At 42.8% G+C, this 27,878-nt stretch overlaps 2 protein-coding genes across 6 annotated transcripts; one reads left to right on the forward strand and one right to left on the reverse strand.

Moving 5' to 3' along the window:
* Nucleotides 1–18: 18 nt before the first annotated feature.
* On the forward strand, nt 19–21,492 carry HNRNPU (heterogeneous nuclear ribonucleoprotein U). Of its 4 annotated transcripts, XR_013449811.1 has the most exons (16): nt 19–951; nt 1,837–1,948; nt 2,033–2,106; nt 4,137–4,276; nt 4,845–4,944; nt 5,360–5,472; nt 6,003–6,266; nt 6,567–6,686; nt 7,081–7,209; nt 7,298–7,466; nt 7,735–7,989; nt 8,294–8,478; nt 8,813–8,884; nt 14,739–14,809; nt 16,854–16,958; nt 17,625–21,492. XR_013449811.1 is itself a non-coding variant. In XM_036123628.2 (14 exons), exons 1-14 carry the CDS (start codon nt 261–263, stop codon nt 9,355–9,357), a joined length of 2,478 nt encoding a protein of 825 aa, XP_035979521.1. In that variant the 5' UTR covers nt 20–260; the 3' UTR covers nt 9,358–10,152. The 4 variants fall into 4 exon arrangements, 2 of the variants coding, with proteins under 2 accessions (XP_035979521.1, XP_035979522.1); XR_013449810.1 differs by having other exon boundaries at nt 14,739–16,958; XM_036123628.2 differs by lacking the exons at nt 14,739–14,809; nt 16,854–16,958; nt 17,625–21,492 and adding an exon at nt 9,304–10,152 and having other exon boundaries at nt 20–951.
* On the reverse strand, nt 19,123–27,878 carry COX20 (cytochrome c oxidase assembly factor COX20). Of its 2 annotated transcripts, none has more exons than XM_036123632.2 (4): nt 27,465–27,878; nt 20,130–20,244; nt 19,971–20,030; nt 19,123–19,335 (listed from the first exon to the last, which is right to left on the reverse strand). In XM_036123632.2, exons 1-3 carry the CDS (start codon nt 27,660–27,662, stop codon nt 20,002–20,004), a joined length of 342 nt encoding a protein of 113 aa, XP_035979525.2. In that variant the 5' UTR covers nt 27,663–27,878; the 3' UTR covers nt 19,123–19,335; nt 19,971–20,001. The 2 variants fall into 2 exon arrangements, with proteins under 2 accessions (XP_035979525.2, XP_035979523.2); XM_036123630.2 differs by having other exon boundaries at nt 19,971–20,034; nt 27,465–27,845.

The raw sequence follows: 27,878 nt of genomic DNA on the forward strand, positions 1-27,878 counted from the left end.
ACGTGCGCGGCGCCGCCCCTGCGAGAGGACGTTGCGTGCTCGCTCGCGCCAGGCGAGTCTCCGCGTCTCCCTCGCGAACTCGGTGAAAGGAATTGGCGCCGTTCGACACCAGGCGGGTCCGCTCTGCAGCACGAACCCACCTCCAGCCGCAGCCGCAGCCGCCGCCCGGGCCGAGGAGCAGCCGCAGCAGCCGCCACCAGTGGCCGAGTGAGCGGAGCCGAGTTTGAGCCAGCGCCTAGCGGTGAATCGGGGCCCTCACCATGAGTTCCTCGCCTGTTAATGTAAAAAAGCTGAAGGTCTCGGAGCTGAAAGAGGAGCTCAAGAAGCGGCGCCTTTCCGACAAGGGCCTCAAGGCCGAGCTCATGGAGCGACTCCAGGCCGCACTGGACGACGAGGAGGCCGGGGGCCGCCCCGCCATGGAGCCCGGGAACGGCAGCCTAGACCTGGGCGGGGATTCCGCCGGGCGCTCGGGAGCAGGCCTCGAGCAGGAGGCCGCGGCCGGCGGCGACGAGGAAGAGGAAGAGGAGGAAGAGGAGGAGGAAGGGATCGCCGCCCTGGATGGCGACCAGATGGAGCTAGGGGAGGAGAACGGGGCCGCGGGGGCGGCCGACGCGGGCCCGATGGAGGAGGAGGAGGCCGCCTCGGAAGACGAGAACGGCGACGATCAGGGCTTCCAGGAAGGGGAGGATGAGCTCGGTGACGAGGAGGAAGGCGCGGGCGACGAGAACGGGCACGGGGAGCAGCAGCCTCAACCGCCGGCGACGCCGCAGCAACAGCCCCCACAGCAGCGCGGGGCCGCCAAGGAGGCCGCGGGGAAGAGCAGCGGCCCCACCTCGCTGTTCGCGGTGACGGTGGCGCCGCCCGGGGCGAGGCAGGGCCAGCAGCAGGCGGGAGGTAAGAAGAAGGCGGAAGGCGGCGGAGGCGGCGGTCGCCCCGGGGCTCCGGCGGCGGGTGAGTGCTGCGTTGTACGTTGCGCGCGGCGGGAGGCCCGCGCGGGGTGGGGACCATGCCCCAGGCCTGCCGGAGCCCCGCCGGGGGGAGGGAGCCCCGGGCGGGGGCCGCCGCGGGGGGGGCGCGGGGGGGGGAGGGGGCGCGGGGAATCCCGCCCGCCCTCTGAGGCCTGGGCGGCCTCGGGCTCGGCGTGTGCGACGGTGGCGGCGGCGCCTCCATTATGTGGCTGGAGAGCCGGGGGGGGAGCTGCAGCTGCCGCTGGAGGGGGAGGAGCCGCGGGCGGGTGGCGGGCGGGAGCCCCGTCGGCTCGCGGTGGCGCCGCCGCGCTGCGTGCGCGCGGTGCGGGCACATGTCTCGGGGGGAGGGGAGAGGCCCGAGGGCCCGGGGCGGGCGCGCTTTGGCGGCGCTGGGCCGCGGTATTGTGCAAGGAGCGCAGGGGCTCGGCGTGACGTCACTTCCGGCGGGAGGGGCCGGGCGGGGAGAGCGGGGCGGAAGATCAGTACAATGCGGCCGCGGGGAACGCGGGCCCGGGTGGGGGAGGGGCGGTGAGGGCGCGCGGGCTGGCCCGGCCCCTCCCCCCTTCCTGAACTCTCTTCGGGATACACGTGGGCTCGGGGCCTGGGCCGCGCTGGTCTCCAGGAGCTTTCTCGAACCTTCGAGTAGGCTGGCAAAATTAGGAATGTCTTTGGAGTGCGTCACTAACTCCAGGCCGGTTCCAAGCTGATTGTTCTTTGAATTCGCGTTGGATTCGTCGATTGAAAACGCTTACAAAAAAGAACGGGAGAGTCGGGCTTTTTGCGTCCGCAAACAGGAGGGGGACTCCCCCCCCCCCCCCCCGTTGTGTCGCGGCTTGGCCCCTTATGTTAGGGGTGTTGTGTGTTATAGGAGACGGCAAAACAGAGCAGAAAGGCGGAGATAAAAAGAGAGGGGTGAAAAGACCTCGAGAAGATCATGGCCGTGGATATTTTGAGTACATTGAAGAGAACAAGTATAGCAGGTAGAGGATGCCGATCTAGTTTTACCCGTCCCCCTTCTTTCCTGGGTAGGAAAAGCTGAATCAGGAGACAATTCTGTCTTTCAGAGCCAAATCTCCTCAGCCACCTGTTGAAGAAGAAGATGAGCACTTCGATGACACAGTGGTTTGTCTTGATACTTGTAAGTGAAGCTGTTTCTTCCCTTTCCTCCCCCAGTTACTAAATGTGGCGATTTTGGTTCCAACGTTAGAGGACTTAACTCAGTGTGCTGAACTTAAATGCAGAAAACAGTGTAAACCGTTTCTCTTAAAAGCAAGGAGATGATGATGGGTTGTATTCAGATTCTGGTAGCTAAATATTTAGTACAGCATCAGTTGTGTCGCATTGATAATTTTACAGGTTCCAGCAATTTGGTGGTATTTTTTATGACTAGAAAGTTCGCATTTGTAGGAATGTAAAATTAATGCCAGTTTTGGGTTTAGTTAGCTAATGGAAACTTGTAAGATTACCTGTAACTTGTCCTTATAGGCTCCTACAATAAAGTAATTTCATTTTTTTGGTAGAATTAAGTGAGCTATTTGGGCTAGTTAATATGTATTAATGACTTTTCCCATTAGCACACAAGTTTATTCCCTATTCTAAAAGATTGTAATATTACTTTTTCAATAACTGCTCTTTTGTTCTCAATTCCAGTTCAGTAGCTGCTGCTTTAACATAAGTTGATTTCTTCCAAAGACCTGGGGCAGCAGCAGTGGGCTATCACTGGGCTACTAGCTTTCTTCAGCAGCGAATGGTATCAATGGCAGCGCTGTAAACACTGCTACTTTACCCAGTTGGGTTGCAATTGAGTATGAGGAAGTATTGCAAACCTCTAAATGGGCCTTGGCTGTCAGATGTGTGGTTTTGTATAAAAACATTTTGTTGCTTTAGTATTTGATCAGAATGCACAATTTTTTCACTTTGATAAATAGAACAAAGTGTAGAAATAATTGCTTGAAAAGTAGGTAGTAAGGTGTGAACCAGCCCCATAGATCTAGGGAGTTAAAGTTTAGATTCCTATGTTTTTGGATACAAATTACTTTTAATTAGGTTTGTGAGACTGTAGATGTTAACTCTTAATTTCTTATTAAATATCCTTTACAGGTAGTCTAAGGGAGTCTTTTAAAAGAAAAAAAAAACTGCACGTGGAAAAATAGTTAACTTGAGAATTTTATTTTAAATAGTTCGGTTGCTTAAATACAAACTAAGTCAGAATTGGCAAGGTAGTGAAGTAATGATTGCAGAAGTTAACACTTATTCAAAGTAGATGGGCTTTTAGCTGATTACCTAGGAACGTCAACTCATGTATTGCTATCTATATTGGGTTCAAACGCAGTTGTTGAATCGAAAATTCTACCAGTGATAGGAATTTTGAAATTAAAGCTCATTTAAGGAGAATTCCAAACTGTAGATCTAATTTCCTTTCATCAATAAAAACTTAAAACAGCTTTTTAATTTGAGGTGAGAACAAGAAGGTGCATGCTAATGAGCCACTGACCCAGAGGTAGCTAGGTTAAAGACCTTTCGGATTTGGGTAATCCGGGGAGTGGATAATCCCCTGTTGTTACTGACCAACTGGCAAGCCTGGGGAAAAGGGACTTAAAATACTGTAATATTAACAGTGTTAGACAACCAGGTTTGCACTTTGCTAGGTTGAGGCTGCCTTCCTCACAAGTTTGAGAAAGAATTTAGAGCCCCTGTAAAATTACAAAGTGCAGGATCAACAGCTCATACTCCTGTATTTTAAAGTATGTGGTCATGGCCTCCCTTCAGTTTTTTTTGTGGCACTGGTAAATTCTACCTGGTTCTGGCATGCTTCACTTTGATTTCCTGCTATCCTCTACTGCTTGCCTCTAAATCAAGGTAAAGAGCAGAGCAGGTATGTATCCCTGTCACATTGTCTTGATTATTTTATATATTTAAAATACACATTAAACCTTGGTGTTTTTGGTTTTGTAGGCAGTTTACACTTCAGTTCATAATTTGGTGAGAGTGACTTGGTGGGAGTGGGGCTTAAAGTGAAGATCAGAACAGCAGCATGATCTGTAGAAGCAGTGTGTTCCATGCAACTTTAGAACTATGCAAGAATGTAATAACCAGGTTTTGTCTATGTAGCAGATGTATTTACATTGGATGTCAAAAGAAATAATATGGTATTTGATATAATTGCAGATAATTGTGATCTACATTTTAAAATATCAAGAGACCGCCTCAGTGCTTCTTCCCTCACTATGGAGAGTTTTGCTTTTCTTTGGGCTGGAGGAAGGGCATCTTATGGTGTGTCAAAAGGCAAAGTCTGTTTTGAGATGAAGGTAAATGCAGTTTTGTGATTTTTTTTTTTTTTTTTTTTTTAAGAACCTTTGTGAGTTTCCATTTGCCTGACAAAGGTGTGAATGGAATTTATCTTTGAAGCTTCTGTGGATTAGAAGAGGGGCTTGGAAAACCTGTTCTATAACAGTTCAACCGTATCTGCTAACGTCAAATTTGTGTTGGTAGAGTCAGCCTATTTTTATTTAGGGTGCTCCTTTTTTTATTAGGCACTTGAAAGGCCTGCGAAGGGTTTAAAAATAATTTGGTTAGGCTTCAAGTTTTGTTCCAGAGCAAAACATGTTAAATGTATGTTTTAATTGGATTTGAGTCGAGAATCTGTAATTTTTGAAACATTAACTGTTCTTTTAAATGTGAGTCAACCAAGGACTTGACTTGAACCTTTTTAGTTTCAAGTTCCAAACTTCTGTCAATTTTTAAATTTCTTGTAAATGTAGGGGAAAGATGGTGGGGTAGAATGGGTGTCTTTGTATTGGTAACTAGAGAAGAATTAGCCCACTACCCAGATGAAAGGTTTATCTTCCTCGTAATCATTTATGATTTGATTTTCAGGTTACAGAGAAGATCCCAGTAAGGCATTTATATACAAAAGACATTGACATACATGAAGTTCGGATTGGCTGGTCACTAACCACAAGTGGAATGTTGCTTGGTAAAGTTCCCATTTGAGTAGTATGTGCTGATGCGTGTTTAGGGTGTGATTTCAGTAGTTACACTCCAAGGCATTCTAAACCTTCTGCCTGTTTTATATCCATTTTGTTAGTATTTTAGGCATGAATGATACTACTAGCTTGTAGTAGGTATCAGCTGACTTTCAGGTTTTTTTCCTTTACGATTACTTGTTTTATGATGAGTGGGTTAAAAGTCACTATCCCATGGTAATGAAGTTTCTCAAATAGTTACATAACCCACCTGGCTCGTTAAATTTCATCTAGATAAAGTGTAAGTGGAAGAATGTTAGATTATATACTCATTTCTTTTGATTCCCTCCATCTCGAATGTTAAAATATGTGGGTCATTGGACTGTTTCAAACAATCGATTTCATGAAAGTTAATTATTTTCTTAGGTGAAGAAGAATTTTCTTATGGGTATTCTCTTAAAGGAATAAAAACATGCAACTGTGAGACTGAAGATTATGGAGAGAAATTTGATGAAAATGATGTGATTACATGTTTTGCAGTAAGTCGGCTAAATTTCTGTGTATATAAGTGAGAAATTATTAGCTAGGAATTTTTTTTAGCGAACGATCACAATTAGGCAGACAGGCAGGCAGAGGGAGAGGGAGAAACAGGCTCCCTGCTAAGCAGGGGGCCGATGTGGGACTTGATCCCAGGACTCTGGGATCGTGACCTGAGCCAAAGGCAGACGTGTAACCGACTGAGCTACCCAGGTGCCCCCAGCTAGGAATTTTTTTAAAGGTATATCAGTGTTAGCCTTCAATATTAACCATTTTGACTGAAAACTACTTAACATGAAGTTGACCTGAAAATCTAGTCTGTTAAGGCAGCATTGTTTCTGCTTCTAGATACATGTGTTTCATTCTTTATAACTGTTATAAAGTCCCTTAACATTTAACCTAAATATGCTTTCTATAGGATATGCTTCGTTCCTCATTTAAATTTTGAAGTTTTTTTGGAAGTAGTTTTTTTTTTTTTTTTAAAGTTTATAGGATGCAGATTAAAACGGTTAATTTTTTTCTGATTCAACAGAACTTTGAAAGTGATGAAGTAGAACTCTCCTATGCAAAGAATGGGCAAGATCTTGGCATTGCCTTCAAAATCAGTAAGGAAATTCTTGCTGGAAGGCCACTCTTTCCGCATGTTCTCTGCCACAACTGTGCGGTTGAATTTAATTTTGGTCAGAAGGAAAAGCCATATTTTCCGATACCGGAAGATTATACTTTTATCCAGAATGTCCCCTTAGAGGATCGAGTTAGAGGACCAAAGGGGCCTGAAGAGAAGAAAGATTGTGAGGTAAGTGGGTTTTTTTTTTTTTTAAGGCATTTGAAGATTACTTCTGTTTGGCAATAATGACACTTGGAAGATCTGGATGATTGCTCTGTTTCATTCTGCCATGCCCGTTGCTATCAGCCAGTGGTTTTTCTTTTAGTTAGCTGTGTTCTTTAGAGTGTTGAGTTTCCAAAAATTCCTTTGTTTTTAGGGCAATGGAAATTTATATATATAATCTAAACTGGGTTCTTGTGCATTTAAAAACGTGTAAGGAAGTCTTGGATGGCTCTAGTGATAGCGGAATACCATTCCTTTCTGTTGTAGGTTGTTATGATGATTGGTTTGCCAGGAGCTGGGAAAACCACCTGGGTTACTAAACATGCAGCAGAGAATCCTGGTAAATACAACATTCTTGGAACAAACACCATAATGGATAAAATGATGGTAAGTAAAATATTTAGGGTGTGATCTCAGCATTTTAAAAAGACCAGAAGTATTCTTTTGCCTGTTGTCTTTATGCGTTTTGTTAGTGTTTTAGAGATAGGAGTTTGTCAAAGTTAAATTGGGTACTTAAAGTAGAAGGGTGTAAGGTAAAGTGCCTCCCAGTGGCTAGGTTTTATTTTTTCTATAAAATTTTTTGAACTATCAACTTTCAGTAGCTAAAGAAGAAGTGAACAGAGGATTTTATTACATGGTAAAGTGATCCTTTTCATAATGATAATGAGGAAAGGCAGTGTTTAAATTAGCAAATGTCTGGTTTCCACATACATCTAAGCTGATAGTAGAAAAAATAGGCTTCACTTACAAGTTCAAAGGAACTTTTTAACTTTTAAAATAGGTGGCAGGGTTTAAGAAGCAGATGGCTGATACTGGAAAACTGAACACGCTGTTGCAGAGAGCTCCCCAGTGTCTTGGAAAGTTTATTGAGATTGCTGCCCGTAAGAAGCGAAATTTCATTCTGGATCAGGTAAGCTGGAGCTTTGAGGTTGAAAAAGGAATGGATTGTTGGGTTTGGTGTTGAGCTAATATTTGGGTTTATAAACTTTGTTTTTAAGACAAACGTGTCTGCTGCTGCCCAGAGGAGAAAAATGTGCCTGTTTGCAGGCTTCCAACGAAAAGCTGTTGTAGTTTGCCCGAAAGATGAAGACTACAAGCAAAGAACACAGAAGAAAGCAGAAGTCGAGGGAAAAGACCTACCAGAACACGCAGTCCTCAAAATGAAAGGCATGGAATTTAATTCTATTACTGTGTTAAATCTTACGTGATTTATGTCTGTGAACTCGAATGAACGTCATCTGCCAGTGATACTGTTCGACAGAGTCACGTTCGCTCTACATAAATGAATGTGTTTATTTCTGTTTCTAGGAAAACATGTTAGTAAACCAGGAGTAGACAGCATAGTGTGGTTTGAAAGAATGACAGCCACTTGAGTTTAGGCTTCAGGGTTGTGGAGTCTTGGGCTTTTAAGCTAATCTGACCTTATTCCTTGTAGGAAACTTCACGCTGCCCGAGGTAGCTGAGTGCTTTGATGAAATAACCTACGTTGAACTGCAGAAGGAGGAAGCCCAAAAACTTCTGGAGCAATATAAGGAAGAAAGCAAAAAGGCGCTTCCGCCAGAAAAGAAACAGAACACTGGCTCGAAGAAGAGCAATAAAAATAAGAGCGGCAAGAATCAGTTCAACAGAGGCGGTGGCCACAGAGGCCGTGGCGGCTTCAACATGCGCGGTGGCAACTTCCGAGGAGGAGGCAAGTTGGCTTGGAGTGTGGGCCTTGTTTGCTTCGGGGTGGAAACAAGTGATGAGAGTCTTGTCATTTGGGGTCTGCATGTGGTTTAGCGGAGTTTGACCTAGGACATTCAACTCGGGTTGATCCTGCTGCCCTAGGAACTGGTTGAAAATGTTGTGACTTGATAAACACACGTAGGTTATGTGAGTGGTTAAATTAAACATTGTGCTTGTCTTCGGAAGTGATTTTCTCCTCCGATACAGGACTGGTCCGGAGGAACCTGTGGTCCCGTGAACACGCTGTTAAACTAACGCTCTCTTTGTAGCTCCTGGGAACCGCGGCGGCTATAACCGGAGGGGCAACATGCCCCAGAGAGGTGGCGGTGGCGGGGGCAGCGGCGGCATTGGCTACCCGTACCCTCGTGGCCCTGTGTTCCCCAGCCGAGGCGGCTACTCCAACAGAGGCAACTACAGCAGAGGTGGGATGCCCAACAGAGGGAACTACAACCAGGTGAGGATTGAATTCCCTCCAGGCCTGCTGACCGTGGGACTCAGTTTGGGGGGTGGCAGGGGCACGCCCCCAGCCTCAGTAAGAATCGGAAGCGGCGCGGTGACGGAAGAGAGGATGAGGCCCGCTGAACTTCGATTTTCAGGTGAACTAGCATTGAGTCAGGGGATACCTTAGATGAATGAATTGTACGCCTGAGAACAAACCAGAGGGTGCCCCGAGCTTCATAATTTCTAGCAACCGACCCATTTCTGTGCTGCTGGCCCCCACATACAAACCTTCTGACAAGCCGTGCTGAGTTCTCAAAGATGGCTTTTTCTCTCACCCCCCTCCCCAGAACTTCAGAGGACGAGGAAACAATCGCGGCTACAAAAATCAATCTCAGGGCTACAACCAGTGGCAGCAGGGTGTAAGTAACTTCTTATGTGCTATGGACACTAATTGTATTTGAAGTTCCTAAGAAGCAGTCTTGAAAAACTTGTCCAGGGATTGGAGTGTTGATAAGTGTTACAGGGCAAGGTGTGAATATAGGTGGAGTTTGCTGTAATTTAACGTTATATAATAAAATATTCTTTAATACAGACGGTTCTTTTTATTGCTAGCCTTAATTGTATAAACTAACCAAGTCATGATGTGTTTTCTTTTTGTAATGTGTTTTATTGATAATAATGGGATTAATACTAACTAAATCTGGTTTGGTAGAAATCAGAGGTATGACAGGTATAAATTTGTTTCCAGCAATTACTCTGAATTAGATTGTCATTTCCTAAAAGCAGTTTGAGTGGCTTATTGATGTTTTTTCTTTAAAAAAAAAATTTTCTCTTACAGCAATTCTGGGGTCAGAAGCCATGGAGTCAGCATTATCACCAAGGATATTATTGAATACCCAAATAAAACGAACTGATACATATTTCTCCAAAACCTTCACAAGAAGTCGACTGTTTTCTTTAGTAGGCTAACTTTTTAAACATTCCACAAGAGGAAGTGCCTGCGGGTTCCTTTTTTAGAAGCTTTGTGGGTTGATTTTTTTTCTTTTCTTTTTTGTACATTTTTAATTGCAGTTTTAAAGTGAATCGTAAGAGAACCTCAGCATTGTGCACGATAAGAGAATGTGTCAGTATTTCAGGGTTCTACATTTTATCTGTAAAATGTGACTTTTTTTTTTATCACAACAAAAGTAAAATGTTGCTTTGTACCTGGTGTCTTTTATTAAGAATTTACTCCCCCCATTTCTCACAGAGATAACAGTCGGGAGTCATTGTCACAATATAATAGAAATGTTAGCAACCAGATTCATGTAAGGACTAAGTAGTCCTCATGAATTGCATAAGACTCTGTACTGCTCATAGTACACTCCATCCTCTCTGTAGTTTGCTGAGTAGTGGAGGGGGAAGGCTTCAAGAGTAGTTTCCGACAATAACTGGGAAGGTTTTTTCTTTTTTTAAATAACAATGGAATTGGCATAATTGGGAATGAAGATAAAACTTGGAACCAAGATAGAGAAGATGGAGTGTATGTAGAAGGGCTGTTAAAAATGTAAAACTTGGTTGCATTATTTGTGGAGGCTCAAACTTGTGAAGGTTCAATACCATACTTTTTCCATTTGTTCTGCATTTTGATTCTGAAAAGAAAGCTGGCTTTGCCCATTTCTTATTAAAAAAACTTGTTGTAAATCCAGTTGTCTAATGGGATCTATATGAAGTTAGCTATGTCTGTATGCCCTTCTCCCACAAAATACTGTATAACTAGTGTGCTTGTAGTAGTTTACTCCACCATCTTTGTAAGCTAATGACATTGTGAGTCACCCATTTATATCTTAATTTTTAATCATGTCAGTTCTTGAATGGGTATCTCCTTAGCCTGCTGATTTCTTTTTCTTTCTAAAGAAAGTGGGTGGAGAAATTAATTTAGACGTTTGTTTGCAATAAAAAGAATTCATTTTACTCTTGTTTTGGGATTCTCGCCATCAAGGTTCAAAATCCCTTTATAAAACTCCCAAGAGGAGAAAATTTAAGTGTGTGCTTTCTGGACAGCTTATTCTTTACTCTGTACTTGGAACATTTAGGTTTTAAAAACTTAAATGTATACTGACAATTGACTTTGAATTATGAAGTAAAGTTGAATTCTTCCTTCCCCTCCCCCACAGATGACTTAACATTTTAATGAGGGGAAATGGTGTACTGGCTGGGAGAAGTTAACACTCCGTTTACCATCTTTACCAAATGCTAATGGCTGTCCTCAACCGAATATCTTATACGCACCTATCTAATACATGAAACTCTGGGAAGAGATGCTTTTAGAAGCCATCATGCGAGCCAGTCATTGATTTCACTACTACACAACACTGCTAACTTAACCGTAGCTATGTGACAACATTAGATCCCCTAATTGTAATTCTATTGGGTTTGCACAGAACACTTAATCTTAAAGGACCCTCACTGATGTGAAGTGAGGAATCAGGAGTCAAACTGTAGAACTAAAACTCGACTTCAGTCTAGTGTTTTGTTGGTGTTTCAGGTTGCTTCTGGTAAGTTTAGGTTTGTTTATATTTCTGTTTGCTTAGATTTTTGTTGTAGCCATTTTAAATCAGATCTTTAACTTCTTCATACTCCTAGGAATTCTGCTACAAGCTGAGCTGGAGTTGAGTTTTAGATGGTGGTGTAGGTTTAGTTGATAAATTTTTGAAACAAAGGCTAATCCTGTAATTACCGTAAGAACACTTAACAGTACAAGGCAGTGTCTCGAGGGCTTTGGTTTTTAGCAGTTAGCTTACTGGTAGCAGCTGCTGGCGTGAACTATTTCTCGGTGTACATTATAATTACGAGGATTGCATAGACTGACCCGGGGGAAAAGTTCAGGCTTTGTTGCTAATCAGTGTTTTAGGTACCTTTGAAGAATCTTGGATCTATCTTCTAGTTTAAAATTGCTTACTTAACGGAATTCATATTCTAATAATCGCAGTGGGAGAGAGTAATGGCCAAATAACACTTTGGTAGATTGTCATGCCTTGTGTAGCCCAAAAAATTTTGGGAAGAAAGGTGAATAAATGGAGATACTGTCCAGGAAAACATTAAAATTTCCAGAAGCAGTCTAAAGATAGAATTAATATGTATGGAAAGAAATAATTTTAGTGTTTTAAGAAATTCAGAAGAAGGAAGTGTAGCAGATAGCAAGCAAGCGAAAGGGAGAAAAATAAGGAATGCCATTTGGCAGAGTAAGATCTGTCAATGAGAAACTTGGTTTAGTCTTTGCCCCTCCTCTCGCCTGCCTCTCTCTGTGGTAAGCAGACACCAGATAAACTAAAGACGTGGTTCTGAGCACGTCTCAGCTATGCCTGTGAGACTGCGGTTGCTTTGCCTGTGAGACTGCGGTTGCTTTGAGTGGTGCTTTCCCCAGAAAGTTTTTCAGGGAGTCAAACCGACCATCCTGAGTCAGGTGCTGGGTCAGATTGGTCAGCTACGGTCCGGTGAAAACAGCATGAATAGGTTAACGAGGAAAGAAGGCAAAACACTTCAAGATAGAAATGAAGTAACCCATGCTGTCCCATAGAACATTTTCTTTGTTGCTGGTAGGTTACATCTTGTCACTCCTGTCTGGCCTTTGACAGAGGGCTCTGGCTTGGACCGAGGAGGCCAGGACTAACCTCTGGCCCTGATACCCAGGTCTGTCACAGTAAGATGAAATCTTAGAATGAAGCATGAGTCAAGTCAGTCTGACATTGAAATGACGAAGCCATATTAAATGCACAAAACAAGCTCACATTTGCCTAGGGTAGGTCCTGTCCAACGATAAGGACAATGAAACTAGAGGTCCTGAGCACTAATGAGGTGTTGAAGCTTCTTAAAAGACCGTTTTCTTTGCAAAAGTACTTAAAATTTTTCCAGGAAAGTATGTTTTTCACTTTCTGGAGAGTTTACATTCATGGACAGATTATGTTCTGTATTTAATGTTTGTATCAGTTCGAGTTGAATGACTTGTTTTTCTGTGAGGTTAATATAAATTGGCTTTTTATCCTAGGATCATTTAAGTCCCATTGCACCAATAAAAATGAAGTATTTCATAGCTTTTTTAAGCAGTGGTACAGACTTGTCACATACAGAGACCTGATGATAGGTCTATGGGAGTCTATCTGATACTTTTAAAAAGCTGAAACCAGAATAAGCTGCTACTGAGGAAGGCGTAAATCTATCTTTTATAGCCCAAGTCTTAGTTTTCTGATATTAAACATACATGTGCGTCTTAAAAACAGTTTCCGTAATTCCCTCTTTACATGTAACTATAAAATGTGTTTTAAAAAGCGGGTGGAACTTGTAGCAGAGAATGATTCTCTGCTCCCACCCCCCAGAATATTCCGTAAAATACTGTGGAAAGATGAATACGATATTTTTTGTAAAGCCATTTTCTCCTAAATTTTTTTAAATGGTTTGAATCTAAACTTTGTTGTTCATGTTTCTGGGGCTCTGAGAGAAACTTGGTTTCAGTTTAAATGTTTTTAGTAATGGTAAAAAGCAAGGATACGTAGTGTTCCGGCCTTGGCAATAGGTTGCAGTAGTTACGCACAAGCCTTAAAGGATATTAAGTTAGGGTTACCTGCATTGGCTCTCCCTAAACAGCAATTTGGATTTACTAGTCAATGGAGACCAGTCTCTTCAAATCCTTAATTGCCTAAACTTACTTAAAACTACAGTGCCCTTTTGATATGTGGAACCTTTTGTTGGGATAATTTTTAGATTTGAATCTTCTTTTTAGCCCTACTGTTGTCCAGCTGCTTCTCCACTAATTTACTAACCTTGATATTTAAAATAAACCCTTCAGAATTATTTTGGAAGTGACCTAAAAGTGTGCTGATGGATACAGTATGTATCTCTTGAGAGTGTGGGGTAGGACAAAAAACCCAGGATCCCCAATATCTTAACATTCCAAAGTTTTTGTATATGTGAAGTTGAATAGTTGAAATAACCTACCTTAATAGTATATTTTTACTATGTTTTGCTAAAAACATGCTATTTTATTTGGTGGTCACACTTTGTTGATTTCAACATGTGGGCAGCTGGAGCCCCCCAAAATAAGAGTGCTTTAGATAGGTGGGAAGTAAGGATGTACTGTCCCATCCTAACCAGTTGACTAAAAATATAGGTGATTGAATATAATTAATTAGGTTGCCTAAGGAACTTAATTTAGTCTGTAAGGCTTAGTAGATTGTAAAATATTACCATTCGTAATGTTAACCTAGAATTACTTTTAAAATGTGACACCTGTGTATCTCATGAGGCTACGTTGGGGATGTGCTGTCCATGTGGAAAGCTGAAGAAGGACAGGTTTTTGGCATGATGTAGATAACTGGGGAATTTAAGTTGTGATTGTAGATCAGTATTTGTAAGGGAACAAATAGATAAACTGCTAGGCCAGCACATCAGTAATCACTGGTTAGGTAAGTTATTGAGACAAGGACCTTAACTATGTGCTTAAATTTGTATTTATTTAGTTATTGCCTGGGAATATTACAATTGTTTTCTCCCTTCTCATGCCAGGATTCAACATATACTTGCATCTTGACAAGGAACAGGGGTTTTGCTTTTAGACAAAGCTGGATCTTTGGGTATGAGAAACAATATTCTATAGTCGAAGGTGTTGCGATAATACCATCTAGGTAAATAGAGCAATGTCTTCACAGAAAAGTGGACTATTTGCTGCCCCGTAACCGAGTGCGTTGCGCACCTGTGGTGTAGCTCGGCCTGCGCTGCTGGCGGTTTTGCAGGGATTAGAGGCTAGAGAGCCGACCTGTGTAATAAACACGGAGCTGTGGCTGATGGCATGTGCTTTCCTGCCATTTCTGTAACAGTTCGTGATCTTAGAGGAAGTAAAGTCAGTTTTGTACAGTAAAATATTCTGTACTTGTCAAGCACTTGAGAAGCAAATCCACAAATTCGCATCCGCGAAAAAATTAAGAAACAAAACAAAAGCCAAGAACAATGAGATGACCGGTATAGTCCGCTAACCTGTGACGTAAAAGCTTTGAAGAATTAGGGCATGCAGAGAGAAGGTGAGGTAAAATCCATACTTCTGAAGAATGGTTGGGGTTTATTGAATGGCAAGTAACAGGTAGCTATTAATAGAAGGTATCCTTTCTGTTGTCTGTAGTTAAGGGAGTGGGAGCATCGTGGTCAAGTACAGTAAAAGGTTCCAACTTAATATATATTTTTTTAAAGTAATAAAGCAAAAAAAAAAAAATGCTGATTTAAATTTCATCTCCTTTTCCTTAGTCTGTCCATGTGAATGTGCTGTGTGGAAGAGTAAAAGGGCCCAACTAAATGTGTTCCAGTGATTCCAATAGGTATTCCAAATTAATTGCTGCTTGTACATTTAACACTTGTTGTATTGGGCTTCCAGGATCACCTTAATTAGAACTCCCTTATTTAAAAGGATGGGAAAAGGAAATAAGTGGTAACCCAGATTGGGTAGATTGTATAAACAGGAAAAAAAGGTTTTCTAACTTTCCTTTGCATACCTGAAATGTGAAATAGTTGGTGGTGTAATGTTAAGCAGTTTGCGGTCCTCTTTGCCTAGGTTTAAGACTGTATGCAAATGGAGCCGAATCCTTGTAAGGTTCTAATGATTCAAATTCCTTGTTTTAACTTTTTGTGAGACCCTCATTTTAATACTTCCCACTTGCAGAGCTTAAATACTTTAAATATTTTAATGCAGAAAAATGAATCTTAGATACTTATGTCCTTGTTTTTCCCAGCCTTCTGTGTCTATGCGAAATGCACAAATACTTCTCACTAGCTTATAAACACTTGGAAACTAGATTGAGAGCCTTTTGGAGAATGAGGAGATAGGACTCCATTACCAAAAAATCAACTATAGGAAGTAAATTTAAATTGTAAAGACAGAAGGAAGGGCTCAGTGTGACCTCTGATTGTGCCTCCAGAGCATGTAATTTCTCATTGCCCTGAAGTCATTTAAAGACTTGGTAAGAAGCTTAGAGGTAATCTATTCTTCCCACCACATACTCCAGAATAATGTATCTTGGTGAAATGAGAGGACCTGGGTGCTATACTGATTTGAAATGTAGCTGTCAGGATTTGAATACAGTTCTGTGTCAGCTAAAAATCTAATGGCTTCTGAAAGAGCAGACAGCTCGGTTTCAGACCAAAAGGTAAAAATCATAACTATTTTGTTCATTTGAGGGGAAAAAAAACCCGTTAAAACTAGAAGAACATTGTTTCAAAAGTAAACTTTGAATTCAGATGGCAAAGCATAGGTTTCATTTCCTATGACTTGTCCTCACAGTCTAAACGGAAGAAACATTTCTAGGGAAACCGATCCATTAAGAAACCAGTGTTTACAGATTACTTTGATTTCCTAAGGACAGGCCATCTAAGGTGGTTTAACAGATTTTGTTAACTTGATCTAAACTTCTAAAAAGGGAACAGTAGAAGCCTTTTTATATTTGTACCTGCTTATAATGTCTCTGGTAGTTTTGTCAAGATAGAAATACTTGGGGAAATCATCTGCATTCTAGAAAACTGAAGAGAAAGGCAAATGTAGTTGTTGAAAACTACTTGCAACACAATCTGTAGTGCTCATGTTACAAGCTTCAAAATGTAACACTTCTTTTAAGACCTTTGTAGTAAGTTTTTGTCCCTAAAGCTTCCTATTTTAAGAGAAAAAGATGGAGCTTATTGCATAAAATAAGCTGTGTAAGATGCCAGTATTTGGGTGGTAGAGGATATTGGTATATTGTCCTGATTGAATGACCACTGGACCCTATTAAGATGCTTCCAAAAAATATTCTAGAGGACCATTAAAAATCAGAACTCTAGCAATGGCTTTAACTTTTCTACTTAAGATTTTGTTTACCCAAGTAAAGTACATATATATATATATATATTAACATGAATTTTAAAGGGGTGCCTTGACCCCCATCCACTACAGATTTTTATCTAGGAATAGAAGGATTCAAACCCTATTTGATCCCTAGCTCTTTGCTGAAAAGTGCATAAACAGGAATCCTGAATTTATTATATAGACCTCCTCGCATTATATAATCGAAGCAAAGGGAAACCAGCGATGGAGTAGAGGTACGTAGACTAAAAAGATGCTTGCGAATCAAATGATGGTATTAGGAATAGTTAAAATTTTTTGTTGCCAAACTCGGTCATTATAAATCACAAGTCCAAAGAAAAGCTTTAGTTAATTTTAAATTCCCTGAGGTCCTTTTACTGTGATGGAAAAGCCAAGTAGTCAAGGAAAAAAAGGGAGGGGTGAGGGAAGGGGGAAATGCATAGAGCACTAGAAAGATTTAACAAAGTATGATAGATAAAGCCACAACAAGTTTTTAAAACTACTAATGACCACAATTCTATTTTAATCAGCTATTTAGCTGGTATCTACTGCTATATCACCTAGTGTGAAGTTTTGGAATTAATGGAACAATGAAAGAAGCAGTGCAGCTGGAGGCTCCCAAGTGGGCACGGAAGGTAGGTTACTCTGCGGTCTGTGATGTGGAAAGCATGTTTGGATGAGGGGAACCTGGACTCTGTCTCCTTGCTAGTGAACATTTAGTAATACAGTTCAGCAAACATGCATGGATGGTTTCATGCCAGACACTTGGCTGGGAATGTAAAGCTTTAAAACGGAGAGTTCTTGATGAGAAACTTAGGCTCCACTTGGAGCACAAGTCCATGATCAGTGAAGATGCCAGCTAGTAGCACGAGAACCTAAATGAGAAGGTGATCCTCCTTCCCAGAGGCTAGTGAGCAGGAGAAGGGACTGGGAGAAGCAGCAGGAGGAAGGCACTGTTAAGTGGAATGGGAGAGAGTGAGCAGAGGCTGGGGGTGCATGGCAGAGGGGATGGGCACAGAGTTCACACAGTTTGAGCTTGGAGTTGGGTGGCGGAGTGGAAATAGATTAGGTTGGAGGCTGTGAGTGGAGGTATGAAGATCTGTTCGGGGGCTTTCTGGGAGGTGTCCAGCAACACTGGCCTAGGGACCTGGAGTGTGTTCCATAGCCCAGTAATCTGTTAGTGCATTTTGTAACCTCTTAATAGCTGGGGAAGAAAATAGGTATTAATAACCACATAAACTTACTAAATGATATTTTAAAACTTATCCAAGTAAGTATGTCACCACTTTGTTTTTATCCAGGTCTCCAATTTATGCAGTCATTCTGCTGTGAAAATGAACTAACCTTGTTATTGGTGAAGGCCTTGGAAATTTTTGCCAGCCGAGAGAGAGGTTTCTCTTGCTCAGGGTAAGATGTAATCATAGTATGGGAGAGCTAGGCGGGAATTCAGTTAACTTAATCCAATTGCCCAATTTTATACTTTGCATCCATTTGTAAACTGAAGCTGAGAACCTAAGTGGCCTGCACAAACAGCTTGTTAAAGATCAGGTTTGAGGAGTACTCCTCAGATTCCCCCCTACTCTTACAGATACGGCGTTGCCTCTTAAAATACAAGTACTGGTCAATTTGAGTAACATAGACTGGATTCAACTCTGACTTGTGTCAGTAGAGTGTACAGATGGTATGGTCTTGGAAACTGCCTTTTCCTTTCTAACAACCTTTCCTGATTACTGTCCAAGTCCTACCTTTGGTGGCTACTAGATGATGAGGATCCATAGAAATGTCTCGGGGCATGTGCTTGACAGCGACAGCCCATGCGCCGTGCCCCTCGTAAGGACAACCACAGGAAAGGCGGGCTTGGGAGGGATAACGGGACTGAGCATGCACTCCCCACTTACCCCTTGAAAAGTCGTAAGAGAACACAATAAAACTTGAGGATAGCTTCACCTTCTCTGGCTGACCATGATAAGTAATAGGAGCATTAATAATGCCGGAATCCTGTCTGGTGGTCTTTTTTCATTATCATTTCAAAACCAGGAACACCTCTAGCTTGTGTTTTGTGGTATATTTTTTTCTTAGGAAGTAATGTTGACATTAAAACAAAAATTCATTGCTTTGGAAAGGGGAGAGTGTTTTTCCTGAATGAATAAATGCTATGGGTTTGGTTGGGTGCCTTGTTTGCCTCTTAATGGCAGCGGGTTGAATTATAAATGACAGACTTATATTATTAATGTAGTGTGTGTGTGATCCTGTGGTGGTTTTGCATCAAACAAGTTCTGAAAATACTTCTGTATATACCATGTGTCTATTTAAATTCCATTAAAAAAAATTAAAACACTGCATACATCCAAAGAAATTCAGAGCATTTAAAAACAAGCTTTACTTTTGGGTAGATCACCTACCTGTTGTAAGAAATGGAAGAACAGGGTCAAGCGGTGAGGACATTTTTAAAAACAGCAATTTGCAAAGTCAAAAAATCCATTAGTGTTATGTCTTAAAATAGCACTGACTTTAGAAATCAGGAAGTATTGCCTCATTTTTAACAGGGTGCAGTAATACAATTGTGATTTTTGTTTTTAAGGTGAGTTTGAAAATCCAGCTGAGAGATTGTTTCTTGAAATGCCATTATTTACACTCTCTTCTCAGAAGCACTGAGTCTGACAAGGCACCAGATGGCTTTGCTGGCAGTAGGTCGAGGGCCAGAATAAGCTTGTGGGCATTCATACAAGTGTTTAAAAAAAAAAAAAACTACAACCAACACATCTTTTATTTACTTGATTGAAAGTCTAATGGTACATATGAGGTTTAATAGAGTTGCCCTCCATTTTATTCACACTGACTCCACAGAGTTGTATCCTCAAGCTCGATTCCGCTCAGCTACTGTTCTTGCTGGGGCTTTGTTTTCTTTCAGGGTCAAGGTGGGTACTTTCATACAAAATCTTATTTTTAATTCCATCTCTGGCAGTTCTTTCCTGGATTCTTAGCTTCGCATAATTATACCTACAATGGAACCTTAAAAGAACACAAATGAGTGATTTTTAATATAAATTTCCTCTAGAAGCCAGTTTGAAATTTGTAACAAAATTTAAGATGCTTATAGATGACTACCCCAAGATTTTTTGAAAATACAACCATTCTAATTTGGAGTGCTATTTTGGGGTGGTTTGGTGTCAGAAATACCTAATTATTTGGTAGGTTTTACATAAAATGAGGCTTTTAATCACCTCTAGCTTAGTTTTACTTGTAGAACCTCATCCAGTGGAACCATATATATACTGTGTACTCTTGGCTCTGGCTTTATTTTGCTCAAGAAAACACAGGAGATTCATGCATGTGTTTTGTTAGTTGTGAACACATTCTTAAAAGCCTTTTCAGATGTGACGTCAACGAGCAAGAAAGAGCACCGGGGTTGAGGCTTTCCTAAATAAAGTAGAAGTCATAACTTGGTATTGATGAAATTCCATGCATTCATCTGCTCATTTGACAAATGGTATACAATGTGTCTACATAGACATACTTAAAAGAGGTTTCTTCCTCACGGTTTGGGAGGGGGGCAGGTGGTGGGAGACCAATTGCTTGAAAAGAGCATGTGTTTGAAATAGATCAATCTATCATGATCCTGGAACTTCTTGAATTAGTACACGTACCAGCATCCTAAAGTCACCAGGATAAATCCTCCTACTCCAACATCACATGATCTTCTAATCCTACCTGTCAAAAAGCATAACCACTGTAATTAAATTCTACATTACATATTAGTCCATTTAGAAAATGTTCATCATACATAGAGAAAAACAGATACTCACTAGTTAGCAAAAAATGTCCAAGGCCAGCCACAACAGATCCTAATGAACCATACAATATTGAATCCCGTGCACAGGGAATGTTTTCAACATCTAAAATTCCTAGGAGCTTAAAGGGCTAGGATAAAATGAAAAGAATAAGGAAATATTTAATTGTATTAAATTAAATCACCTGTGGTGTGGCAAAGATTAGAGTATGTGCTAGGTGGTAGCCATGAATCTGTTTACCATCTTTGGTCATCTGGCTTTGGCCTACAATCTGTATCTAAATGGGAAACCTTGAGAATCTGACCAGAAAACCCCATAACAGGGCAGTTTAAACCTAAACCAATTAAATTATGGTGTTAATACTGCAATTTACTAATTGGTCTGGGAATAACAGCATATGCCATTTTATGAGCCCTTTAAACATCTGTATGAAATGATCTGGGAATCTGGCTATCACTGAAATTAAGCACCACAGTTCTTCCAATTTGGGAAGCATAAAAGGGGAAAAGAACTATTCTAACCATGTTTGCTTGTAATAGTATAGTGTTTGACTTCAGATTTTATTGGTATTAAAAATGTGTGCAATCTCTTCTGGTCTGTTTCCTTAACTGTAATAAGAAATTGCACTTGATTCTTTGTTGATACGACATGGCAGCTACACCTAGTGGGGGAGGGTAGGTGTGACGGGAAAAACTGGAAATCCAGAGTTGGGTTTTTGTCTCTGCTCTGCCACTAACTGGGATCACTTGTAGGATATATGTATTTTTTTAATCTCCATGGCCCTCCATCTGTAATGAAAAGGCATTGGGCTAGGTGGTAATTTAAGTTCCTTCAAGTGCTAAACCGAATGATGCTTACATTCTTTCACTGCAGTCTTCATGGGATTCCTGGACTTGATTTTCCTGATTTAAAAAAAGATACTGCCAGCTTAAGCTTCCCATGTTTTAATGTGAATGTCAAATGGAACTCTGTTTTAGGGGTCTGGGAGGACATGACACATTTTTTTACAGTCACACTTGTTTCACTGGTATTCCTATTAATAAAGGACTTAGAAAACTTAGACTTTCTTAAAACTTGATTAAATGCAAGTTTTCAGTAATGTAGTTTTAAAAAAGGAAGCCAACTTGTCCATTTAAAGGTTTCAATGAATAGTAATATAGCGTGAAGGCAACCTTGCTAAAACGGGAGGATTGTGTAGGATGAGGGGACACTTAGAAAGTAAAGGGGGAGATGGGAGGGGGGATTGGTTAGCCTGGTGATGGGTATTAAGAAAGGTGTTCCTGATTGTATTTGTGTTAGTATTCTTTGGCTCAAACTGCTGCCGGAAAAGACAAAGTGTGATTTGGTCCACAATAAAGCAAACATTGTATTCTCTTGATTATTCTATCCCTTTTTTTTTTTTTTTTTTTAACTTTTGTCTCTTCCCTGTTCCCCTCCCCGCCCCCCCAATCCCTAACATTACTTGGTGGACATAGCTATAAAAGCTCTTCACAAATCTTAGGAAGAGGGGGATTTAATTATGCTTCTAGGCAAGAAACGATCAGCTCAAAAGCCAAGCTGAACATAGTCCTGGCAGGCGGGAGGGTTGTGAGCCACTCAGTGGACAGCTGGACTCCACGTTCCAGTACAGGGCTAATGCACCCACCTTCAGAGCAGCCTACTTCCCTAGGGGAAGGCCGGAGGTGGTGACTAGTGCCCATTTGAGGTCTTAGAAGCAAGTGAGAGCAACACCTTCCACTGCAGGGTAGGCAGTCCTGATGGCTTTCACATTTGGGCAGGGGGTCATTAAGTAGAATAAGGAACTATTGGGCTGGCCACCGCACACCTCACACCATGGCTTTTTCGTGTGGATTCCCTTCCATAACGGAGTCCTAGTGTGACTCCACGATATCCCCGAATCTGCAGACGTTTGTGGGGCACTTGGACAAAATGCTATTAACCTCAGTTCTTTACAAAGTAGAAAATATACTTGCCAAATACTGAAACAGTGCTGCTCAAGTCAGCTAGGAGACCCATCTTTCTCAGTTTGGAGGTTTTCAATCTACCCCCTCAGATTCTGACTCTGGTCTGGGATGGGCCATGGGGATCTACATTTAGAAAATTTGAGGGCTCCCCCCCGACCATGAACCTATCAGATTGAGGAAACAGCTTTTAGATACTGTTCAGAAAAATGTTTCGGGGTGCCTGGGTGGCTTAGTCGTTGAGTGTTTGCCTTCACCTTGGGTCATGATACCAGGGTCCTGGGATCGAGCCCCGCATTGGGCTCCCTGCTCAGTGGGAAGCCTGCTTCTCCCTTTTCCACTCCCCCTGCTTGTGTTCCCTCTCTCGCTGTGTGTGTCAAATAAAATCTTAAAAGTGTTTGGGGTGCCTGGGTGGCTCAGTCGGCTAAGCCTCTATTTTTTGGCTCAAGTCGTGATATCAGGATCTCCAGCTCTGCGCTCAGCATGGAGTCTGCCTGTCCCTCCCCCCCCCACTCAGAATCTTTAAATTTAGTTTTTTAAAGGTGTTAAAAAATAATCAGCTTATTTTGGGGTGTCTGGGGGGGCATAGTAGGTTAAGCGTCTGACTCGTCCATCATGATCTCAGGGTCCTGTGCTGGAGCCCCAAGTTAGGCTCTGTGGCCGAGAAGGCAGTCTGCTTGAGATCCTCCCTCTCCCTCTGCCCCTTAACCCTGTGCGCTCTAAAATAAATCTTAAAAAAAAAAAAAAATCGCTTATTTAAAAAAAAAAAAGCCTTAACAGAAGTTACAGTATATGCTTTTTAAAACGGAACCTTTTAAAACCCAACATGTGGATACAGGCCAAGGATGCTGCTGCCAAACATTCTCCATTACATTTATAAGCACCACATCCAACAAAACTGGTCTTGTGTCAGCAGTGCTGAAGTTGAGAAACCAACACTGGTCTAATTAAACAATTTCCTGATTTAGAGGTGGCGGGGGTGGGGTGGGGGGGAGGCTGTTCATGCCAGACCCATTACATCCCTTGTTCTCCACTCTCAGCCTCTCATGTGAGAACACCTCTGAGCAAGTGCAGGTTAGGCGGAACCCCCAAAACCTGTTCTTTCCACTGTCACTTAACCCTTTGGTTTGTTCATAAATGAGAAAACCAGGGCTCGGGGGAGACGTTTTCCAAAGGTCACACATCTGGGGTGGGGGGGCAGGACTAAGTACATGACCGTGTATCTGCAATTTGTATCAAGACCTGGGGCGGGGGGGCGCCTGGGTAGCTCAGTTGGTTAAATGACTGCCTTTGGCTCAGGTCATGGTCTCATGGTCCCAGGGTCCTGGGATCAAATCCCACATCGGGTTCTGCTCAGCAGGGAGCCTGCTTCTCCCCCTGACCCTCTTATGCTGTCTCTGTCTCAAAATCTTAAAAAAGAAAAAAAAAAAAAAAAAAAAAAACAGGGTAGGAATGCACCGACTAAGAGCATACTCTTCCCTTCACCAGTAGAGAATTCTCAGCCTCCTGGTAAAGTTGGAGTTTACAGATTACTTAAAAGCAAGTACAGGAAAACTAACGAAGAACCAGTCTTAAGCACATATAATACTTTTAGGAAGTACACTGAATTGTAAGACTCTCAGAAATTAGTAAGAGTTCAAGCCATAAATCCCTTTTAAGTACTTCCATTTATGATGTTCAAGCATTTCACATTTTAATTCCCTACGTAATCTGCAACCTTAATGTTTAACTTCTGCCGTTAACAAGCTTAAGGCTTAAACTAAGGAAATTTTAGACTTGTTGACTAAAAATTTTAAGATTTTTTTTAAATGTAAACTACACCCAACATGGGGCTCAAACTCACAACCCCAAGATCAAGAGTCCCATGCTCTGCCAACTGAGTCAGCCAGGCAACCCATGAAATTTTTAAGCTTAGATTTAGAAAGGCAGCTGTTCCAGCTCACCCTGATTAAACTAAGATGCTCAAAAGATTTCTAAGCTGGAATACCAGTTTAATAATTTAAGAAAACAGACTGATTTAGAGCCACCCCATTTCCCACTGCCAAACGTCTCTGCATTAGTGTTCATAGTCTTTGCTCTTGGTGCACAGGGCGAACTGCCCCCCCCCCCTTTTTTTTAAGATTCTGAGAGAGAGCATGAGTGGAGGCGGGGGAGAGGGAGAAGACTCCACTAAGCGGGGAGCCCAGTGCGGGGCTCGATCCCAGGACCCCGAGATCATGACCTAAGCTGAAGGCAGACGCTTACACGACTGAGCCACCCAGGTGCCCTTGGCCCTCTTCCTATTTATTTTTTAAAAACGTTGACAGAGCGAGAGAGCACGCGACGGGCAGTGGGAGGAGCAGCAGGGAGCCCGAGGCGGGGCTCGATCCCAGAATCCTGGGTTCATGATCTGAGCCGAAGGCAGATGCTGAACTGATTAAGCCACCCAGGCACCCCCAGCTCTTCCTATTTAAACCTAGTCCTAACTGCAGTTGATTGCCCTGGAGGAGTTTGCTTCTAGTTACTCCTTTCCTCGTTTGCACTATTATTTTTCCTCTCCAGTATAAACAAAAACAAAACTACTCCTCGCTTAACACTCCTTCCCTCCACAAACCTCCTAAGCTACTATCCCACTTCTCTGCTCCCTTAAACTGCAAAACTAAAGTTAACCTACATGTTACAAGCCTCTCCTTCGTTGAAGTCCCTTCAAAGAGCATTCATCCCTACACCACTGCAGGAGCTTGGTCGAGACACTGTAAAATCCACCATACTTTCCATTAGCACACATGGCACAGATAATCATGTTTTTGAAACATTTTCTTGGCTTCAAAGAGGATGAGGCTTCCTGGTTTTCCACCTCACTGGCCATTCCTGGCAGTTTTGCAGCTGTTCCCTCCTCTGATGACCTCTCAGGTTGAAGAGTTACCCTTGCCCACTCAGAAATGTAGGCTTTCAATTAAATGCTATTTACATGATGATGCCTCCCAAATTTGCAAATCACACCTAACCTCTCCCAAGCTTTTGTCTCCTAATTCATCAGTCTAGCGACACCTTTTGTACATCAAAAAAGCGCCTTGATTAGAATTATTTCTCAGGCATCACTACTCAACCAATTTGCAGACCAAAAACTTAGGAGTCATCCTTGATTTCTTCATCAAACCTATGTCCAGTGCATCAGCAAGTCTGGGATATACCTGAACCAAATACATCTTGAACTAAAACACTTCTCACTTCCGCTGCTGCTACTCCCAGGCTACCATCATCTCTCATAGGATCTTAAAAGCTCTTGATTCCACTCAGATAACTAGATCATTGTCCTTTGAAAACCCTCCATGCCTTATAACTGTTGGGAAGGCCCTGCACAACCTGGCACCCACCCTCCTTTCGTATTCCTTTTTCTCTTGTCCTCTAGTCTAGGAACACTGGTTTCTCCTCTGGCAAGTTGGTTGATGGTTACTACCTAGCATATCCTGCCTTTCTCCAGGATATCTGCCTGGTTGGCTCAGTAAATGAAATTCTCATTTCCTGTTTGATTCCTGCAGTAGAATGGGAGTTCCACAAGGAATATTTTGCCTGTTTTGATCAAGGCTATATCTTTAGCTCCTAGTTTAGTGCCTCATACTCAGTAGATACTCTACTTTTTTGAATGGATTTATTAATAAATTTAAATTTTACCTACAGCACTTTCCTGGTAGGCATGTACCAAATTTCATATTTTAAAGTTTCCTGGAGAGCAAAGAATGGGAGCAGAGTTTTTAAGGGTTAGTTCTATCAGCTTGATAACTTCCATTTTTACCTTAGGTTTGCTGATGCTAATAATCCCTGGTTTGCACTGGAATGATCACTGAAAAATTCTTTAAAAACTGCAGGCTTCCTTTTCTGACATTACCCTGGGCTACTAATTCAGTGATAGCTTATGTTACATAAATTTTATAATCTCCTTGGTGAGCTTTGATATATACTAGTATTTCATGAGCAGTTTGTTTACAAGCTTTTTTTGTTTTGTTTTTTAACCTCGCCAATCTGGTAGCGCTCAGTTTTAGGGCTTGTACCTATCCATTTCATCAACTACAGTATTTTGTTTTACTCATGATGGACCAATTAAATAAGTCAATATTATTCTTTCATTCGATTTTTTAAAAATTTTCAACGGCTAAACCATACTTCTGACCCTTAAATGACGGCAGTTATCTCCTATCAAAGTTGACAATCAGATACGAGAGAGAAAAGCCCCGTTTAACCTCCCCGTGTTTATATAGTTATGGTGCCTCTTGAAATAGACAATTTTAAGATAAGGGTACACTTGGTTACATTAAGCATATTCCAAGTAGTATATGAGTCATTAAAAACAAAAGGCACCAGTAAGTGTCGGAACTGACACAATGTGTTCTGATATTAAATCTGAAGATAACTTATCCAGTATTTGTTCATATTAACCATTTGATCTTGGCCAAATTTAAGTGGAAAAGTCCTCTGAGAAGTAGTAACTCTGAATGAGTAGGAAAATTTCCAAGCTGAACAGAGCATATCCTAAAACTGTGTATTAGGAGCATTCCGGCACACAGTGGGTCTTGAGTAAATAGTTGTTCATCACTGATCCAATCAATGTTAATATCTCTGTAAGGTTACTACTGAAAACTGTTTTCTTCTATTTTCTGAACATCTGTTACTTGTTCAGCACTGAGGTTATAAATTGGGTTCCCTTAAGGAGCCCAAGGGGCAGAAGACAGAAATCGGGAACTTGCTGGAATGATGCAGCTGAATAGAAGGCGCCGGGGAGGAGAGGGAACAGGTGCATTTCAGTCTGCTCTGGGGAGTCAGGGGACCCCTAGGAGAAACCGCCCTCCCTTCGTTGCCCACCGTCTCCAGAGCCTCTACAGAGTAGAAGAGCCGGACACAGGCTGACAGGGGCTAGGTGAAAGGCTTTATCGTCCAGGCCAAGGAATTCGGGTTTTATTCGGGAGCAACGGGCTGTGACGACTGGATCTTACGCAGAGGTGAAATGGTGCGGTTTACAGGTTAGCGCACACGAAAGGGAAAAACCTCGGCCTTTACATCCGCTCCTCCCGCTCTGGATATGCATTCCCCGAACCGAACCACGTTTTCACCGCTCGGCAGCACTTCTGCGTCCCTCGGTTGTTAAGTGCTGACAAGGATGCCACATCAGCCTGTCCTCGGGGAGCTCGGAGACCACGCTTCACCGGCACCAGCCCTTCAGCGCACAGCTCTCCTGCCCGGGGCTTCAGTCCCCTCCTCCCCCTAGTCCCGGCGAGGGACCTAAAGCGTGTCGGGGCTGGGGGACGGTAACTGCCTGGACTCCACGACGCCGGAGAAGCCAGGGACGCGGCCTCGGCCCGAGGTCTGCAGCCCGCCGCCCGCCCCCGGCCCGAGCGTCCCGCCGCCCCGTTACCTTCCCCTTGGCGGGCTCGCCGGGCTCCGGCGCGGCGGCCATGGCCTCTGATGGGTGCCTGCGGCCCCGCCCCGCCCCGCCCGCGCCGCGAGCGGAAGCCCCGTCAGCCCCGCCCCCGCGCGCCGGCCGCCATTTTAGGGAACGTTTCTGCGTCTTCGCAGTGGCCGGGCTGGGCCGTAGCCTGGGCTGCGGGGCCATCTCCTTTGTTCAAACTAACGGCTTTGACGCCTTCTCCACAACGGGCTATCCGCAGCTCGGGGGGCCGGGGCAGAAAGAGGAAGACGGCTCGTGAAACACCCTGCACCAGGACTCTCGACGGGGCGGGGGCGGAACAGCGCCCTGGCGCCTCGAGCCTGCGCCGTTTCCCGCCCCAGCCCCCTCCTTCCGCCCCAACCGCCATTTCTAACCGTCGGC

This window comes from Halichoerus grypus, chromosome 7 (assembly GCF_964656455.1).
Source record: "Halichoerus grypus chromosome 7, mHalGry1.hap1.1, whole genome shotgun sequence".
NCBI classification, from domain to species: domain Eukaryota; kingdom Metazoa; phylum Chordata; class Mammalia; order Carnivora; family Phocidae; genus Halichoerus; species Halichoerus grypus.

Excerpts from the sequence above, each read along its gene's own strand:
- HNRNPU (XM_036123628.2), top strand. The coding sequence starts at position 261 with ATGAGTTCCTCGCCTGTTAATGTAAAAAAGCTGAAGGTCTCGGAGCTG. Across the intron at positions 1,949-2,032 it reads GAAGAGAACAAGTATAGCAG|AGCCAAATCTCCTCAGCCAC; the intron begins GTAGAGGATGCC and ends TCTGTCTTTCAG. Across the intron at positions 4,277-4,844 it reads AAGTCTGTTTTGAGATGAAG|GTTACAGAGAAGATCCCAGT; the intron begins GTAAATGCAGTT and ends TTTGATTTTCAG.
- COX20 (XM_036123630.2), bottom strand. The coding sequence starts at position 27,662 with ATGGCCCCGCAGCCCAGGCTACGGCCCAGCCCGGCCACTGCGAAGACG. Across the intron at positions 20,035-20,129 it reads TGGACATTTTTTGCTAACTA|GTAGGATTAGAAGATCATGT; the intron begins GTGAGTATCTGT and ends GCTTTTTGACAG. Across the intron at positions 19,336-19,970 it reads CTGGTGACTTTAGGATGCTG|GTTCCATTGTAGGTATAATT; the intron begins GTACGTGTACTA and ends TGTTCTTTTAAG.